Source organism: Sphaeramia orbicularis, chromosome 4 (assembly GCF_902148855.1).
Source record: "Sphaeramia orbicularis chromosome 4, fSphaOr1.1, whole genome shotgun sequence".
Classification (NCBI taxonomy): Eukaryota; Metazoa; Chordata; class Actinopteri; order Kurtiformes; family Apogonidae; genus Sphaeramia; species Sphaeramia orbicularis.
The window spans coordinates 59,811,695-59,831,409 of record NC_043960.1 but is presented as its reverse complement, the minus strand read 5'-3'; the positions used below and the strand labels follow the sequence as shown (position 1 = coordinate 59,831,409).

At 46.2% G+C, this 19,715-nt stretch overlaps 2 protein-coding genes across 3 annotated transcripts in view; one reads left to right on the top strand and one right to left on the bottom strand.

Moving 5' to 3' along the window:
* Nucleotides 1-1,974: 1,974 nt before the first annotated feature.
* On the top strand, nt 1,975-14,464 carry lrrc39 (leucine rich repeat containing 39). Of its 2 annotated transcripts, none has more exons than XR_003935174.1 (10): nt 1,975-2,284; nt 3,001-3,172; nt 3,931-4,169; nt 7,129-7,237; nt 7,456-7,612; nt 8,159-8,295; nt 8,915-9,060; nt 9,826-9,978; nt 11,423-11,903; nt 13,925-14,464. XR_003935174.1 is itself a non-coding variant. In XM_030131461.1 (10 exons), the coding sequence occupies exons 3-10, from the start codon at nt 4,027-4,029 to the stop codon at nt 13,948-13,950; spliced, it is 1,065 nt and encodes a 354-aa protein (XP_029987321.1). In that variant the 5' UTR covers nt 1,975-2,284; nt 3,001-3,172; nt 3,931-4,026; the 3' UTR covers nt 13,951-14,464. The 2 variants fall into 2 exon arrangements, 1 of the variants encoding a protein (XP_029987321.1); XM_030131461.1 differs by having other exon boundaries at nt 11,423-11,616.
* Nucleotides 14,465-15,343: 879 nt separating this feature from the next.
* trmt13 (tRNA methyltransferase 13) overlaps nt 15,344-19,715 on the bottom strand; it is a 9,001-nt gene continuing 4,629 nt past the window's right edge. Inside the window, exons 6-11 of the mRNA XM_030131309.1 lie at nt 19,212-19,318; nt 18,969-19,136; nt 18,672-18,744; nt 18,525-18,599; nt 17,511-17,904; nt 15,344-15,676 (exon numbers count right to left, since the gene is read on the bottom strand). Of these exons, the coding sequence (XP_029987169.1) occupies nt 15,448-15,676; nt 17,511-17,904; nt 18,525-18,599; nt 18,672-18,744; nt 18,969-19,136; nt 19,212-19,318 (1,046 nt within the window). The 3' untranslated portion in view covers nt 15,344-15,447. The remainder of the gene's footprint in view (nt 15,677-17,510; nt 17,905-18,524; nt 18,600-18,671; nt 18,745-18,968; nt 19,137-19,211; nt 19,319-19,715) is intronic.

Sequence of the window (19,715 nt, the reverse complement as noted above, 5' to 3'; positions counted from 1 at the left end):
TAGTCCGTTCACACTAGTCCGTTCACAGTAGTCCGTTCACACCAGTCTGTTCACACTAGTCTGTTCACACTAGTCTGTTCACACTAGTCTGTTTACACTAGTCTGTTCACACTAGTCTGTTCACACTAGTCTGTTCACACTAGTCTGTTTACACTAGTTCGTTTACACTAGTCCGTTCGCACTAGTCTGTTCGCACTAGTCCGTTTACACTAGTCCGTTCACACTAGTCCGTTCACAGTAGTCCGTTCACACCAGTCTGTTCACACCAGTCTGTTTACACTAGTCTGTTTACACTAGTCTGTTCACACCAGTCTGTTCACACTAGTCTGTTTACACTAGTCTGTTCACACTAGTCTGTTTACACTAGTCTGTTTACACTAGTCTGTTCACACCAGTTTGTTCACACTAGTCCATTTACACTAGTCTGTTCACACTAGTCTGTTCACACTAGTCTATTTACACTAGTCTGTTCACACTAGTCTGTTTACACTAGTCTGTTTACACTAGTCTGTTTACACTAGTCTGTTCACACTAGTCCGTTTACACTAGTCGGTTTACACTAGTCCGTTTACACTAGTCCGTTCACACTAGTCCGTTCACAGTAGTCCGTTCACACCAGTCTGTTCACACTAGTCTGTTTACACTAGTCTGTTTACACTAGTCTGTTCACACTAGTCTGTTCACACTAGTCTATTTACACTAGTCTGTTCACACTAGTCTGTTCACACTAGTCTGTTCACACTAGTCCATTTACACTAGTCGGTTTACACTAGTCCGTTTACACTAGTCCGTTCACACTAGTCCGTTCACAGTAGTCCGTTCACACCAGTCTGTTCACACTAGTCTGTTCACACTAGTCTGTTCAAACTAGTCTGTTTACACTAGTCTGTTCACACTAGTCTGTTCACACTAGTCTGTTCACACTAGTCTGTTTACACTAGTTTGTTTACACTAGTCTGTTCGCACTAGTCTGTTCGCACTAGTCCGTTTACACTAGTTCGTTTACACTAGTTCGTTTACACTAGTCTGTTTACACTAGTCTGTTCACACTAGTCTGTTTACACTAGTTCGTTTGCACTAGTCTGTTCGCACTAGTCTGTTCGCACTAGTCCGTTCACACTAGTCCGTTTACACTAGTCCGTTTACACTAGTCCGTTCACACTAGTCTGTTCACACTAGTCCGTTTACACTAGTCTGTTCACACTAGTCTGTTCACACTAGTCTATTTACACTAGTCTGTTCACACTAGTCTGTTCACACTAGTCTGTTCACACTAGTCTGTTTACACTAGTCGGTTTACACTAGTCCGTTTACACTAGTCCGTTCACACTAGTCCGTTCACAGTAGTCCGTTCACACCAGTCTGTTCACACTAGTCTGTTTACACTAGTTCGTTTACACTAGTCTGTTCACACTAGTCTGTTCACACTAGTCTGTTTACACTAGTTCGTTTACACTAGTCTGTTCGCACTAGTCTGTTCGCACTAGTCTGTTCGCACTAGTCCGTTTACACTAGTCCGTTCACACTAGTCTGTTCACACTAGTCCGTGTACACTAGTCTGTTCACACTAGTCTGTTCACACTAGTCGGTTTACACTAGTCGGTTTACACTAGTCCGTTTACACTAGTCCGTTCACACTAGTCCGTTCACACCAGTCTGTTCACACTAGTCTGTTTACACTAGTCTGTTCACACTAGTCTGTTTACACTAGTCTGTTCACACTAGTCTGTTTACACTAGTCTGTTTACACTAGTCTGTTTACACTAGTCTGTTTACACTAGTCTGTTCACACTAGTCTGTTCACACTAGTCTGTTTACACTAGTCTGTTCACACCAGTCTGTTCACTGAGTAAAAATACAGAAGGATGAAGAACTGGAACAGTCAGCCACAAAGAGACTGACTAGAACCAGGACCAGAAACTGACTAGAACCAGGACCACAGACCGACTAGAACCAGGACCAGAAACTGACTAGAACCAGGACCACAGACCGACTAGAACCAGGACCACAGACCGACTAGAACCAGGACTAGAAATTGACTAGAACCAGGACCACAGATCGACTAGAACCAGGACTAGAAATTGACTAGAACCAAGACCAGAAACTGACTACAACCAGGACCACAGACCGACTAGAACCAGGACCAGAAACTGACTAGAACCAGCACCACAGACTGACTAGAACCAGGACCACAGACCGACTAGAACCAGGACCACAGACTGACTAGAACCAGGACCACTTCAGTCTGGGACCCCTGGAACAGGACACACAGGAGGTGGCTCTGGTGTGTTAGTGTGTTGTTATTTGTTGTTGTGTTGTGTGTTGTTGTGTGTTGTGTTGTGTATTGTGTTGTGTGTTGTTGTGTGTTGTGTTGTGTATTGTGTTGTTGTGTTGTTGTGTGTTGTTGATTGTACTTTTTGTTCATTTGTTCCTAAAGTTGAAACGTTTCCTCATTTTGTCGATTATTTTGTGAAAGTGTGTTTTTGTGTGTTTTAGTTTGTGCACATTTTGTTTATTGTCTGTATATGTTTGTTGTATTAGTGTGTTTTTTTGTGTGTGTGTGTGTGTGTTCGGTTTATTGTGTGTCATGTCATGTGTCCTGGGTCTAAAATTAACTGGACCTGGTCCTCGTCAATACAAATACAAAAACACACAAAAATACACAAAAACACACAAAAATACACACAGACAGAAATACAAAAACACACAAAAATATACAAAGACACAAAAATACACAAAAACACAAAAATACACAGAAACACACAAAAAACACAAATAAATACACAAAAACACAAACCACACATACATCCAAAAATACACATAAAAACAAAATTCAACTTTTAGTTGAAGGGAAAATAAAGTACAAACCTACATGGAACTGTGTGTGTGTGTGTGTGTGTGTGTGTGTGTGTGTGTGTGTGTGTGGTGCATTGTGTGTCATGTGACATGTCCTGGTCTAAATTTAACCGGTCCTGGTCCTGGTCTTCGTGCTGGTCTCAGGTTTCAGTCTGGACGAGGACGCCGACGCTCTGAACCACAGTGAGACCGGATCCATGTGGACTAATGAAGGTTCTGCTGCGGGACTAGACCAGGACCCGGACCAGGACCAAATCCAGGGTTGAGGACCAGGATTAGACCAGGTCCAGGAACAGGACCTGGTCCAAAGTTGAGGGTAAAGTGGGTCCGGGTCCAGGTCCTTTTCTTAAACTGTTTCAGAACAGATAAAGTGTTTCAGATGAAAACGTCAGTTGAATCAGATTCAGTTTGTGTCAGATTCAGATTCAGATGGATTCAAACCAAACAGACGAACTCTTCCAGACACAGGTCAGAGCAGATGGACTTCCTCCTGTTGGTCTGAACAGAAAGTTACTGAAGGATTTTCCAACATTAGTTTGATTTTAAATGAAATCAAAGAAGAACTTAGTTTTAAAACTCAAACTTTCATGTCAAACAGAAACTCTTTTATTGAATGTTTCATCAGAATCTGATTCACTGTTGGTTTAATGTTTTTACTTTATCAGAAACTAAAGAAAAAACTGAAAATAGTAGTTTATGTTTGAATATTTACATGTAAAACATTAAATATGTGTCCAACAGATGAACATTTAACTGGAGTTTAGATTTTAAAGTCACTTTATTCACTTTTTAAACAGATTTAAGAACATGGTTTATTATATTTATTAAAATCCTCTGTTTCATTTTTGACCCAAAAAGTCTGAGTGAAATGGTGTTACATTATTATTATTATTATTATTATTATTATTATTATTATTATTATTATTATAATCCAAGCCCACTCTGAGCTCAGTCCTCTGTAAATCCGTCTCTGCCACCTCAGTCTTTTTTCTTTAAATCTTTATTTGTATTTTCTTTTCTCTTTAATCTTTTCTTCCTCTCTCTCTCCTTCGTACTCTGGGGTCAAACCCACAGCTGTGAAACCACCGCATGAACATGTGGAGCAGCAGGTCACAGGTCAAAGGTCAAAGGTCAGCGCACCTGTCCTCCTGCGTCCTGTGACCCCTGACCATGGTGGGCGTGGCCGTGGTGGGCGTGGCCGTGGGCGGCTCCGTCAGCTCCATTAAAGCTCTGTGGGAGACGAGGATCCAGAAGATCAGAGAGGAAGAGGAGGAGCAAAGGAAGAGGACGCCCAGGGGCGGAGCCTCAGGCAGGTGAGAGACAGACAGGTGAGACAGGTGTGTCCCAGAGTGGACGTCAGACTGGACACCAGAGTGGACATCAGGCTGGACCCACATGCACTAAAGAGGTCCTGATGGAACACAGGTCCAGACGGTCACAGTGGAAAATATCAGATCTAGGTCAGATTTAGGACCACATATGGAAGTGGACTGGGTCAGATGTAGGACCACATATGGAAGTGGTCTGGGTCAGATTTAGGACCACATATGGAAGTGGACTGGGTCAGATGTAGGACCACATATGGAAGTGGTCTGGGTCAGATTTAGGACCACATATGGAAGTGGACTGGGTCAGATGTAGGACCACATATGGAAGTGGTCTGGGTCAGATTTAGGACCACATATGGAAGTGGACTGGGTCAGATGTAGGACCACATATGGAAGTGGTCTGGGTCAGATGTAGGACCACATATGGAAGTGGACTGGGTCAGATGTAGGACCACATATGGAAGTGGTCTGGGTCAGATTTAGACCACATATGGAAGTGGTCTGGGTCAGATGTAGGACCACATATGAAAGTGGTCTGGGTCAGATGTAGGACCACATATGAAAGTGGTCTGGGTCAGATTTAGGACCACATATGGAAGTGGTCTGGGTCAGATTTAGGACCACATATGAAAGTGGTCTGGGTCAGATTTAGGACCACATATGGAAGTGGACTGGGTCAGATATAGGACCACATATGAAAGTGGTCTGGGTCAGATGTAGGACCACATATGAAAGTGGTCTGGGTCAGATGTAGGACCACATATGGAAGTGGTCTGGGTCAGATTTAGGACCACATATGAAAGTGGTCTGGGTCAGATTTAGGACCACATATGGAAGTGGTCTGGGTCAGATTTAGGACCACATATGAAAGTGGTCTGGGTCAGATTTAGGACCACATATGGAAGTGGTCTGGGTCAGATTTAGGACCACATATGAAAGTGGTCTGGGTCAGATTTAGGACCACATATGGAAGTGGTCTGGGTCAGATGTAGGACCACATATGGAAGTGGTCTGGGTCAGATTTAGGACCACATATGGAAGTGGACTGGGTCAGATATAGGACCACATATGAAAGTGGTCTGGGTCAGATGTAGGACCACATATGAAAGTGGTCTGGGTCAGATTTAGGACCACATATGGAAGTGGTCTGGGTCAGATTTAGGACCACATATGAAAGTGGTCTGGGTCAGATTTAGGACCACATATGGAAGTGGACTGGGTCAGATATAGGACCACATATGAAAGTGGTCTGGGTCAGATGTAGGACCACATATGAAAGTGGTCTGGGTCAGATTTAGGACCACATATGGAAGTGGTCTGGGTCAGATTTAGGACCACATATGAAAGTGGTCTGGGTCAGATTTAGGACCACATATGAAAGTGGTCTGGGTCAGATTTAGGACCACATATGGAAGTGGACTGGGTCAGATGTAGGACCACATATGGAAGTGGTCTGGGTCAGATTTAGGACCACATATGGAAGTGGACTGGGTCAGATGTAGGACCACATATGGAAGTGGTCTGGGTCAGATTTAGGACCACATATGGAAGTGGACTGGGTCAGATGTAGGACCACATATGGAAGTGGTCTGGGTCAGATGTAGGACCACATATGGAAGTGGACTGGGTCAGATGTAGGACCACATATGGAAGTGGTCTGGGTCAGATTTAGGACCACATATGGAAGTGGTCTGGGTCAGATGTAGGACCACATATGAAAGTGGTCTGGGTCAGATGTAGGACCACATATGAAAGTGGTCTGGGTCAGATTTAGGACCACATATGGAAGTGGTCTGGGTCAGATTTAGGACCACATATGAAAGTGGTCTGGGTCAGATTTAGGACCACATATGGAAGTGGACTGGGTCAGATATAGGACCACATATGAAAGTGGTCTGGGTCAGATGTAGGACCACATATGAAAGTGGTCTGGGTCAGATGTAGGACCACATATGGAAGTGGTCTGGGTCAGATTTAGGACCACATATGAAAGTGGTCTGGGTCAGATTTAGGACCACATATGGAAGTGGTCTGGGTCAGATTTAGGACCACATATGAAAGTGGTCTGGGTCAGATTTAGGACCACATATGGAAGTGGTCTGGGTCAGATGTAGGACCACATATGGAAGTGGTCTGGGTCAGATTTAGGACCACATATGGAAATGGACTGGGTCAGATATAGGACCACATATGAAAGTGGTCTGGGTCAGATGTAGGACCACATATGAAAGTGGTCTGGGTCAGATTTAGGACCACATATGGAAGTGGTCTGGGTCAGATTTAGGACCACATATGAAAGTGGTCTGGGTCAGATTTAGGACCACATATGGAAGTGGACTGGGTCAGATATAGGACCACATATGAAAGTGGTCTGGGTCAGATGTAGGACCACATATGAAAGTGGTCTGGGTCAGATGTAGGACCACATATGGAAGTGGTCTGGGTCAGATTTAGGACCACATATGAAAGTGGTCTGGGTCAGATGTAGGACCACATATGAAAGTGGTCTGGGTCAGATTTAGGACCACATATGGAAGTGGTCTGGGTCAGATTTAGGACCACATATGGAAGTGGTCTGGGTCAGATTTAGGACCACATATGAAAGTGGTCTGGGTCAGATTTAGGACCACATATGGAAGTGGTCTGGGTCAGATTTAGGACCACATATGGAAGTGGTCTGGGTCAGATTTAGGACCACATATGGAAGTGGTCTGGGTCAGATTTAGGACCACATATGAAAGTGGTCTGGGTCAGATTTAGGACCACATATGGAAGTGGTCTGGGTCAGATCAGTGCTGTTCAGACTGTGTGTACCAGATCAGATCCAGGTCACATTTGGACACATGTACCTGACCTGAACTGACTCTGACACCTAAGGTCTGCGTCTTTCTCTGTGAACCCGGTCCATGTGGTGGTTCCGGTCCCTGTGGTGGTTCCGGTCCAGGCTCTGTGTGGGGCTGTGGGAGGACCGGGCGGTTCTGGCTCGGCTGAAGCAGAAGCTGCAGACTGAAGACGGACGGCTGATCCTGCGCATCGAACAGGAGGAGTGGAAGGTGAGGAGAAGAACCAGAACCTGGACCTGGACTTGGACCTGGACCTGGACAGAACCTGCATCTGGACAGAACCAGAACCTGGACAGAACCAGATCTGGACAGAACCAGATCAGCCCTGGGTTCTGTTCTGTTCTATTCGGTTCTGTTCAGTTTGGTTCTGTTGGGTTCTGTTCAGTTCAGTTCTGTTCAGTTCGGTTCTGTTGGGTTCTGTTCTGTAGACGCTGCCGGGCTGTCTGGTCCAGCTCAGCCAGGTCCAGGAGTGGCAGATCCACCGGACCGGACTGCAGAAGATCCCCAGTTTCATCTCCAGCTTCCAGAACCTCCTGGTTCTGGATCTGTCACGGAACGGAGTCACAGAGATCCCCAAACAGATCGGTGAGTACAGCAGACTGAGAACCGGATCTATGGGACGTAGATCTATGTGATTTAGGTCTATATGATGTAGTTCAATAAAACATAGCTTTATATGATGTAGATCTATATGATACAGTTCTATATGATACAGTTCTACATGATGCAGTTCTATTTGATGCAGTTCTATATGATGCCATTCTATTTGTTGCAGTTCTGTATGTTGCAGTTCTATTTGATGCAGTTCTGTTTGATGCAGTTCTATTTGATGCAGTTCTGTTTGATGCAGTTCTATTTGATGCAGTTCTGTTTGATGCAGTTCTATTTGATGCAGTTCTGTTTGATGCAGTTCTGTTTGATGCAGTTCTATTTGATGCAGTTCTGTTTGATGCAGTTCTCTCTCAGTTTCATTTATCGTTTTTTCTGTTTTTTTCGATCAGATCCGTTTTCTTCTTTTGACCCTTTGTCCTTTTTTTTGTTTCATAAATTCTTTTCGGGTCCTGGTTTCATCCCTCGTCCACATGTTGGACCCCCTGGTCTCATCTGTTCTGGTCCTGGTTCTGGTCTCAGGGAAGCTGATCCGGCTCAGAGAGCTGCTGCTGAGCTACAACAGAGTCCAGTTTGTCCCAGAAGACCTGGGTCTGTGTGAGAGTCTGGAGAGACTGGACCTGGCCATGAACCGGGACCTGAACCAGCTCCCAGACCAGGTGAGGACCCAGACCAGGTGAGGACCCAGGACGCAGACCAGGTGAGGACCCAGGACCCAGACCAGGTGAGGACCCAAACCAGGTGAGGACCCAGGACCCAGACCAGGTGAGGACTCAGGACCCAGACCAGATGAGGACTCAGGACCCAGACCAGATGAGGACCCAGGACCCAGACCAGGTGAGGACCCAGGACCCAGACCAGGTGAGGACCCAGACCAGGTGAGGACCCAGGACGCAGACCAGGTGAGGACCCAGGACCCAGACCAGGTGAGGACCCAAACCAGGTGAGGACCCAGGACCCAGACCAGGTGAGGACTCAGGACCCAGACCAGGTGAGGACCCAGGACCCAGACCAGGTGAGGACCCAGGACCCAGACCAGGTGAGGACTCAGGACCCAGACCAGGTGAAGACTCAGACCTGTAGACCATAAACCTGGTCTGAACTGGACCTGGATTTGGAACCTCCTGACCCCTTTCAGATTTCAGTCCTTAAATAAAGGATCAGAGCTGAACCCAGCTGGACTCATCTGAGGTTCCTGGTCATGTGGTCCAGTCACGGGGCTTGGACCATCTGACCCGGGCCTGGTCTGACCTGGGTGTGTCTGTCCTCTGTCCTCAGATCCGGAACCTGTCCCGGCTGCACCACCTGGACCTGTCCATGAACGACTTCACGTCCCTGCCGGACTGTGTGGTGGACCTGCCGGCGCTGGAGTGGTTGGACATGGGAGGGAACCGGCTGGAGGAGCTACCTGAGGACATCCACAGGTGAGTGGACCTACCTGAGGACATCCACAGGTGAGTGGACCTACCTGAGGACATCCACAGGTGAGTGGACCTACCTGAGAACGTCCACAGGTGAGTGGACCTACCTGAGGACGTCCACAGGTGAGTGGACCTACCTGAGGACATCCACAGGTGAGTGGACCTACCTGAGAACGTCCACAGGTGAGTGGACCTGCCTGAGGACATCCACAGGTGAGTGGACCTACCTGAGAACGTCCACAGGTGATTGGACCTACCTGAGGACATCCACAGGTGAGTGGACCTACCTGAGAACGTCCACAGGTGAGTGGACCTACCTGAGGACATCCACAGGTGAGTGGACCTACCTGAGAACGTCCACAGGTGAGTGGACCTGCCTGAGGACATCCACAGGTGAGTGGACCTACCTGAGAACGTCCACAGGTGAGTGGACCTACCTGAGGACGTCCACAGGTGAGTGGACCTACCTGAGGACATCCACAGGTGAGTGGACCTACCTGAGAACGTCCACAGGTGAGTGGACCTACCTGAGGACATCCACAGGTGAGTGGACCTACCTGAGGACATCCACAGGTGAGTGGACCTACCTGAGGACATCCACAGGTGAGTGGACCTACCTGAGGACGTCCACAGGTGAGTGGACCTACCTGAGAACATCCACAGGTGAGTGGACCTACCTGAGAACGTCCACAGGTGAGTGGACGAGTGTCCCTGCCCCGCCCCCTCCTCCGCAGCCAATCAGTGACCATGAAGACGTTGTGTCCTCAGGATGGAACAGCTGCACACGCTGTGGCTCCAGAGGAACCGACTGGAGAGACTGCCAGTGAACATCAGCAGGATGAGGAACCTGGACACCCTGGTCCTCAGCAGCAACCGGCTGAAGGACATCCCCCCACTGATGGATGACATGTCCAACCTCAGGTCAGTGTGTCCACACAGACATGTGGGTCATTCCATGGCAATTCAACCAATGCCCCCCCCCCCCCCCCCCCCCCCAGGGTCAATGACAAATGGAGCTCAGATTTCCCAGAATCCCCAGTTTTCAGACAGCCTGTTTGTGTTGATCTTGTCTTTCTGGGACATTCCTCCTTTCAGATCAGTCCAACTACACATTTTTCCTCCATGATGAATACGTTTGTTCAGGATTAGGAACAGAATTCCCAAAATTAGGCTGGACATCATAAACCTTCTGGGAAATCTGAGCTCCATTTCTGTCGTTGACCCTGGTCAAACTGGGTCCGCTGACCCTGGTCAAACTGGGTCCGCTGACCCTGGTGAAACTGGGTCAGCTGACCCTGGTCAAACTGGGTCAGCTGACCCTGGTGGAACTGGGTCCGCTGACCCTGGTGGAACTGGGTCAGCTGACCAGCTCCATCCAGTTTCCCAGAAGTCTCTCCTCCAGGCTTCAACCTGAGCCAGTTGTGGTAAATGTGTCCTTCTTCTATCTGAGCCATCCTGCAGTTCCACAGCCTAGTTCAAATATCTGCAGTATTATCACAACTGGTGCAATAATCAATGCCATTCTACTGTTCAAATGACATTTACACCTACGTTTGGATACAACTGCAAGAAAATAGAGTCATGCAGTCAAACAAATATTACAAATAGAACCAGTTCTGTCCTAAAGCTCAAATTCTGTGCCCAACATCTGTAAACATATATGAAGACATGGTCCAAATGTCCAGATGTTCCTGAACTGTCCACATGGTCATGTGGGTGCTCAAATAAAGAGGATTTTTGGGACAAATGTAAACGGACCCATTTTCTTCATGTCCTCACATCAACACTTGTCATTAAATGTGGTCTTTTTCAGTAGGTTGTTGCATGTGGACCAGAAGAATCCATGTAAAAACATGAGGTGTGTCCATTCATCCATTCTGTCCCAGTGACAGTCTGAAGACAGAGGACATCTGCAGAATGAGCCTTTGGGCCTGATTTCAAGGCCTCATGGACCAAACATGAAGGAGCACACAGTTCTTCTGATGCACAGTCTGCTCTGTTCAGGGGGTTTCAGCCCAGACACTCAGTTTCAGTTTCAGTTTCAGTGTGGATGGAATACCTGAGGACAGACAGCTGCTCAGAGCTGGACCAAAAGCACATTTACAAAATAAAAACAAACATTATTTTTCAAAGGGTTGTATCTGCTAAACTGTTAATGTTGGATGTGTTGGTTTATCTGTAGGTGAACAAGTGTGAATGTTTTCAGAGTTTTCTCAGGGGGTCATGTGGGGCACTTTCTGAAATCTGGTTGATTTGGGATGGAATGACCCATGTCCAACCTCAGGTCAGTGTGTCTTCATGGTTTGAACCGGTCTTTTGTCCAAACGTCATTCGTCCAAACTCAGGTTTCTGTCTCTTGGACCAGGTTTGTGAATTTCCGTGGAAACCCTCTGACTCTGGACGTGACGCTGCCGTGCAGTAGGACAAAGACGGACGACCAGAATGAAGACGAGGATGAGGACGACGACAGGGAGATGTTTGGACGGGACTTCATGCGGTTCTACATCAGAGAGGCCCGAAAGAGGGCGTACGCCGTCCTCAACATGCACTGCATCAACCGTTAGTACCATCAGCCCAGGACATAGACACGTCCTAACATCAGCCCAGGACATAGACACGTCCTAACATGGACTAATCACCACTGTGTCTCCATCTGTCTGTGAGCATGAGGACATCTGGACTCACCGTAACCATGGAAACATCAGGTCTAACCCTTCACCTTAACTTCAATAACTTCACTGAAACCTTTACCTGAGCCGAACCAGGACTGGGACAGAGTGGACAGAGTGGACACTGATAGTGGACAGAGTGGACACTGATAGTGGACAGGTCCTGTCCTGCTGCAGGTAGAGTCACAGTAAACTGGACACGTGTTGGAGGCGGAGCTTTAGTCACATGTGTACTAGTGTAGTAGTACTACATATACACACTCTACTGGTCCACAGTTTTAGACCAGCCCAGTGTTTCCAGTTGTGTCTGTAAATTCCATCAGTTCCAGTTTAATGAACAGCTGTAAATGGTCCAAAGGTCAGAGTGAACGGACAGAGGAAAAAAAAAAAGGTCAGGTTAAACCAAACTGAAAAATAATGTCCATTTCAGAATTCTACAAAAAGGTGAACAAGAAATGGGTTCAAACTGAAAGCAGTTCTGCAGCAGTGGAGGTGGATCCAGTCTGGAAAGTTGGTGGTTCAATTCCTGCAGGTGTCCCAACGTTTGTGAATTCCTTCCACCCCCTGTGTCTGCAGAACAGGAGTGTGGAACACACTGTGGTACCAGACCCATGGAGCAGGACTGGAACAGGACTGGACTGAAGAAAGGAGTGTGGTACTGTAAAAATGGAAAAGAGGAAAAGGAATGAACCAGAGAAGAGAGACACAGAGCATCAGAAGAGGGAAAAATGGAGGTGTGTCCTCCAGAGAAATGTCCAAGAAAGTCCAGGTGTCAGGAAGTCCAGTTTCCTTCAGCATCCAAAGGCACTGAAACTGGACTGGAAATGCAGACAGAAGAGGTCTGGCATCAGACCTGCACCTGTTCACTCTGTCCAGTGTAAACTCATCTGTTCACTCTGTTCAGTGTAAACTCATCTGTTCACTCTGTTCAGTGTAAACTCATCTGTTCACTCTGTTCAGTGTAAACTCTTCCTCTCTTCCTCCTCCTCTCTCTTCTCTCTTCTTTCAGCTGTTGTCCTGTCAGTCTCCTCTCCTCCTCCTCTATGACCTCCTCTCTTCCTCCTCCTCTCTCTTCTTTCAGCTGTTGTCCTGTCAGTCTCCTCTCCTCCTCCTCTATGACTTCCTCTCTTCCTCCTCCTCTCTCTTCTCTCTTCTTTCAGCTGTTGTCCTGTCAGTCTCCTCTCCTCCTCCTCTATGACCTCCTCTCTTCCTCCTCCTCTCTCTTCTCTCTTCTTTCAGCTGTTGTCCTGTCAGTCTCCTCTCACTCCAGCTGTTTTCTGTCCTAAACTCTTCTTCTTCTTCTGTTGTGTCTGTGCTTCTTCCAGACCTCTTCTGTCTGCATTTCCAGTCCAGTTTCAGTGCCTTTGGATGCTGAAGGAAACTGGACTTCCTGACACCTGGACTTTCTTGGACATTTCTCTGGAGGACACACCTCCATTTTTCCCTCTTCTGATGCTCTGTCTCTCTTCTCTGGTTCATTCTTTTCCTCTTTTCCATTTTTACAGTACCACACTCCTTTCTTCAGTCCAGTCCTGTTCCAGTCCTGCTCCATGGGTCTGGTACCACAGTGAGTTCCACACTCCTGTTCTGCAGACACAGGGGGTGGAAGGAATTCACAAACGTTGGGACACCTGCAGGAATTGAACCACCAACTTTCCAGACTGGATCCACCTCCACTGCTGCAGAACTGCTTTCAGTTTGAACCCATTTCTTGTTCTCCTTTTTGTAGAATTCTGAAATGGACATTATTTTTCAGTTTGGTTTAACCTGACCTTTTTTTTTTTCCTCTGTCCGTTCACTCTGACCTTTGGACCATTTACAGCCGTTCATTAAACTGGAACTGATGGAATTTACAGACACAACTGGAAACACTGGGCTGGTCTAAAACTGTGGACCAGTAGAGTGTGTGTGTGTAGGTGTGTGTGTGTGTGTGTATATTTATATATAAGGTTTTTTCTAGTCCTTCCTCTGTTCTAACTCCAGTCATTAATGTTCTGATCTAATCTTTACATACTGATCTGTTTGTAGTGGATCCATGTTTCATGTAACATCTATAACATCATATTAACATCTGATCACCATCATGACAGTTCTACTGCTGGTTTTACTGCTGGTTCTACTGCTGGTTCTACTAAGGGTTCTTCTGGTTCTACTGGTGTTAATCTGGTCTGGTCCTCTTTGTGTTCTGGATGTTTCAGATGAAGCTGATGTTCCGTCTCAGTAGAACCTGTTCTTCCTCTCTGCACCAGCCAACATCTGGAACCTTCAGAACCTGAACGGGTGTTTGTTCTGCTTTTCCTGAGACTTCAGCCTGGACTGGACTCAGAACCGGACTAAGAACCAGACTCAGACCTGGACTCGGACCTGGACTCGGACCTTGACTCTGCTGCTTTTCTTTCCGCTGATCATTGGACAGTTCTTCGTTCTGCTCCAGTTCAGTCTAACGGCTCCAACACAGACGCTCGTGTGGATTCGTTCACCGGTGCAGAATCATAGGGGGTCAAACATATGGCCCACGGACCAGAACCAGCCCATTAAGGGTCTGATCCGGCCCAATGGGACAAATTCATGAAATGTAAAAATTACACTGAAGACATGAACGATAAAGGACGTTCGAGGTTCTACATATGATGTAAAGTGGATCAGAACCAGGACAATAAGAACAGACGAACCTACAAATAATGTCTTCATTTTAGTGCAAAAAACCCCAAAAACATTAAATTATGAAAATACTGACTTTTATAAACTATCCAAACAAATAAGATGTGAATAACCTGAAAAAACAGACATTTCTTCAGAAAAATCAGTGTAATTTTCTCAGTCTTCTTCCTCCACTTCTCATTAGTCCATGTGCATTCTGGATCAGATCTCCAAAGACACTAAACACTGAGGAACAGGAAGAAAAGAGTTCAAACTGGACTGAATTTAATACAGACATTTCAGGTTGGACACATTTGTTCAGGTTAGTCACATTTTATTGGTACAGGAGAGTTTGGAAATGGAAAGATTTTCATCATTTAATGTGATTTTTTTGCACTAAAATTTGAAGTTATTATTTATAGGCATAATGTTAAGTGCATTTTTGGGTGTTTTTTAGGTGTTTTTGAGTAATTTTTAGGTGATTTTTGGGTGATTTTTGGGTGCTTAATTTTCTACAGACATTTCAGGTTGTTCAGATTTGTTCAGGTTCTTCACATTTTATTGGTACAGGATAGTTTGTAAATGTAAATATTTTCATCATTGAATGTTATTTTTTGCACTAAAACAAAGACAAATATTTGCAGTTATTATTTACAGACATAATGTCATTTTTTTTTTTTCCATCAAACCCAGTAGTAAATCTGCAGTCCTTCTTCTGTGTGGGTTCTTCTGCTGTTCTTATTGGACTGTAGATCAGATTGGTCTGGATGTGGAACCCACACTAACATGAGTTCCACAGCCTGGACTGTGGAGTTTAGACACTTTATAAAATTCATCCCAGGGGTGGGACTGGAACCTTTGGGGGGGGTGCATTTGGGCCCCAGGACGCATGTTTGACAGCCCTGCTTTAGATCATATTGGGCTGAATGTAGAACATCAACTGGAACAAAAACACAAAAACAAAACCGTCCAAATGATCCTTTAAATCAGACACTTTATCATCAGCAAAGAAACGAGAACGTAGAACAAACTAGAACATGTGTGGAAGAAAAATCTGAACAATAAAAACTGTTGAACAAACTCAGTTCAGCTCTGATGATTGGTCATGTGACGGGTCAGGTGACAGGTCAGGTGACAGGTCAGGTGACGGGACGGCGGTCAGCAGGACGTTCTCCAGCGTGACGTCGGCGCTGACGTAGCGCCGCAGTCGGCCGTCGAAGCCTTTGTCCTTCAGATAATCCAAGCGTCCGCTGTCGATCAGCAGTTTACACAAACGACCGACGTGTTCGCGTTCAGACGCCGACAGGAACCTGCGGAGGGTACCAGAGGTCAGAGGTCAAGGACAGGTGAGTGTGTTCAATGTGTCCTGACACGTTCAAATGTCACCAGTCATTTTGAAAACTCCAGTGTGTGGTGTTTAGTGACCTCTGGTGATGAGAACGGGAATCACAATCAACTTCATCCAAACTGTTATCGGTTCTGCAAGAACGTCATCAGAACTCTGTCGGAATATTTGATCATGTCCAGACCGACACCGGTTCAACAGACTCATTATACACCAACAGGTACTAAAATACACCGAAAAATACCTAAACAATACCTAAAATAAACAAAAAAATATATAAAATCCACTAAAATATTTAAAATACACTAAAAAACACTAAATATCTAAAACAAAATAAAACCCACTAAAATATTTGAATCCACTAAAAAACACCAAATAATGCCTAAAATGCACTTAAATAAACAAAAAAAAATCTAAAATCCACTAAAATATTTAAAATCCACTAAAAAACACTAAATATCTAAAATAAAATAAAACCCACTAAAATATTTAAATACACTAAATAATGCCTAAAATGCACTTAAATAAACAAAAAAATATATAAAATCCACTAAAATATTTATAATACACTAAAAAACACTAAAAGGCACTAAAATTAAAAAATATATAAAATCCACTAAAATATTTAAAAAACACTAAAAAACACTGAAATGCTCTAAAATAAAAAAATATATAAAATCCACAAATATTTAAAATACACTGAAAAACACTACATAATCACTACAATGCACTAACATAAGCAAAAAAAATAACATACACTAATAATATTTAAAATACTATTTAAAAAAAACACTAAAATGCACTAAAATAAAAAATATATAGAACCCACTAAAATATTTAAAATACATAAATAAACACTAAATAATTTTTAAAAATGCAATAAAATAAACATAAAATATGATAAAATACATAAGAATGCTGAAATACACTGAAATATCCTATAATCAACTAATATAAACAAAAAAATCATCAATGCACTAAAATACACTAAAAACACAAACAAAATACACAAAATGTATGCTAAAATCCACTAAAAATGCTAAAATGCACTAAAAGAGGCTGAAATACACTAAAAAACACAAAAAATACAATAAAATACACAAAAAAATTTCATTACATGCTAAAATACACAGATAAACCCCAAATATCAGACAGTTACTGTGAGGTCAAAGGTCAAACATTAAATATCATCTATATCTGTCAGATCTAACGTGAGGTCAGAGGTCAGACCTAATGTGGGGTCAGAGGTCAGACCTAATGTGGGGTCAGAGGTCAGATCTAACGTGAGGTCAGAGGTCAGACCTAATGTGGGGTCAGAGGTCAGACCTAATGTGGGGTCAGAGGTCAGATCTAACATGGGGTCAGAGGTCAGACCTAATGTGGGGTCAGAGGTCAGAGGTCAGACCTAATGTGGGGTCAGAGGTCAGACCTAATGTGGGGTCAGAGGTCAGACCTAATGTGGGGTCAGAGGTCAGATCTAACATGGGGTCAGCGGTCAGACCTAATGTGGGGTCAGAGGTCAGAGGTCAGATCTAACGTGGGGTCAGAGGTCAGAGGTCAGACCTAATGTGAGGTCAGAGGTCAGACCTAATGTGGGGTCAGAGGTCAGATCTAACGTGGGGTCAGAGGTCAGATCTAACGTGGGGTCAGAGGTCAGACCTAATGTTTGGTCAGAGGTCAGATCTAATGTGGGGTCAGAGGTCAGACCTAATGTGGGGTCAGAGGTCAGAGGTCAGACCTAATGTGGGGTCAGAGGTCAGAGGTCAGACCTAATGTGGGGTCAGAGGTCAAACTTTTACCCCTTAACAGTGTCCGTCTCTTCTGCCGGTTCGTGCTCTTCTCCGTCACCTTCATTCTGATTGGTCGGGTCCTGAGGTGGAGCGTCCTGATTGGCCGGTCTGGTGCCACACGTGGCCCAGCTGGACATGCGTGTGAAGGCCATGAACTGGGCCGGTCCCAGACCCCGCTGCCGGAACCAGCGCTTCCCCACGTAGTGACGCCACTGGCAGCGGTGGTGACAGCACAGCGCCACCGCCAGGCCCAGGACGGAAGGACCGGCACCACAACTGGGACCAGGACCGGGACGGGACGGGTCCAGATCTGGGGCTGGGTCAGAGGTCTTCAGGCGTTTTTGTGCAGGTTCGGTAGGTCCGGTACCTCCAGGTTTTTCCAACAAACAACGCAGAGCGAGATCTGAGGAGGAAAAGAGAGAAAGCACTGAGACACCGGATCTGGACTCAGGAACCACTGTGGCACTGGATCTGGACTCAGGAACCACTGTGGCACCGGATCTGGACTCAGGAACCACTGTGGCACTGGATCTGGACTCAGGAACCACTGTGGCACCGGATCTGGACTCAGGAACCACTGTGACACCGGATCTGGACTCAGGAACCACTGTGACACCGGATCTGGACTCAGGAACCACTGTGACACCGGATCTGGACTCAGGAACCACTGTGACACCGGATCTGGACTCAGGAACCACTATGGCACCGAATCTGGACTCAGGAACCACTATGGCACCAGATCTGGACTCAGGAACCACTGTGACACCGGATCTGGACTCAGGAACCACTGTGGCACCGGATCTGGACTCAGGAACCACTGTGACACCGGATCTGGACTCAGGAACCACCGGATCTGTATTTTGCTAAATGTATAGGTGGAGCTGAGAACCCCACTGTTAGTGTGGGAACTGTTCTGCAGAACGGTTCTGCAGAACCGTTCTGCAGAACCACCCTCCAGGTGAACCTTCATTTACTCACAAACCGACCAATCACGGAGCGCCGTGTGGCGACACCTGCTCTCACCTGTCGCCGCCCCACACACATGTTTCCCAACGCCGACCACCGGGAGGTTCTTCTGTTGGAGAAGTGGAACTTTACCTGAAAACAAACGGGAATCATCAGGATCAAACCCAGAACCGGATCAGAACCTGCAGACGGGTCCGTCCTCACTTAAATCCAGATGTTGAATGTCGACCTGCACACGCTCAAACTGAGCTGCGGCGTCCACGTGTTTCCCATCCACCTGCAACACAGCGCATCACATGACCTGAGATCACAACCACAGCTCTGATTGGTCCGTTTCCCTTCAGTCATTCAGACTTTGGTAGGACGTAGGTGTGAGCATGAAGGGCGTTTGTATATAGGAGGTGTGGGTGTGGGTTTGTGGGGTGTGGTTTGTGGGGTGTGGTTTGTGGGGTGTGGTTTGTGGGTGTGGTTTGAGGGCCTGGTTTGTGGGCGTGGCCCTACCTTGAAGCGGGTGCTGCTGCGCTCCACCAGCAGCAGCTGGAGGTTGGTTCTGGTCTTCAATGCCTCGTGGACCCAGTGGGACAGTTTCCCTCGCCCCGCCCCGAACTCCACGAAGCACCGCCCACCTCCCAGCAGCCCCAGGGCTTCCAGATGTCCAAGGATGGATGACTGGAGACACAGACAGGTGAGACAGGTGAGACCAGGACCCGGTGGCCTGGGTGGGCGGCGGTCATATGACTGTACCTCCTGCTTCAGGTGTTTGTGGGCGGAGTCTCCGTTCTTTGGATTGTCGAGTTCCTCCTGGAGGACGGAGTGAGACAAGACGCTTTCGTCCAGGTCACACTGCAGACCTACAACCACAACAACAACCACAACGACAGTGTGGGCCCAGCTCCAGTGACCATATTTGAACATCAGGTCCATTTGTCCGTCAGGTTCGTGTCCATTATCTGTTCAGCTTTTGTTCACTTGTGCACAGTTAGAATAACAGCACCGATAAAGGTTTAGATGAACAACATTCACTGTGGGCGGGGCCTAAAACCAGTTCACCTGAAAATAACCTGACAGAAGCTGAAAACGTAGACAAACTGGGACCAAAGTGGGACCAAACTGGGACCAAACTGGGACTTTGAACTTTATGAACTGGACCTGCAAACATCCTATATTATGCTGTAACCATGACAACAGGCCAGTCTGTCACATGTCACTCTCTGCACGTGCCCTGTGTCAGCCAATCAGAAACTGGTC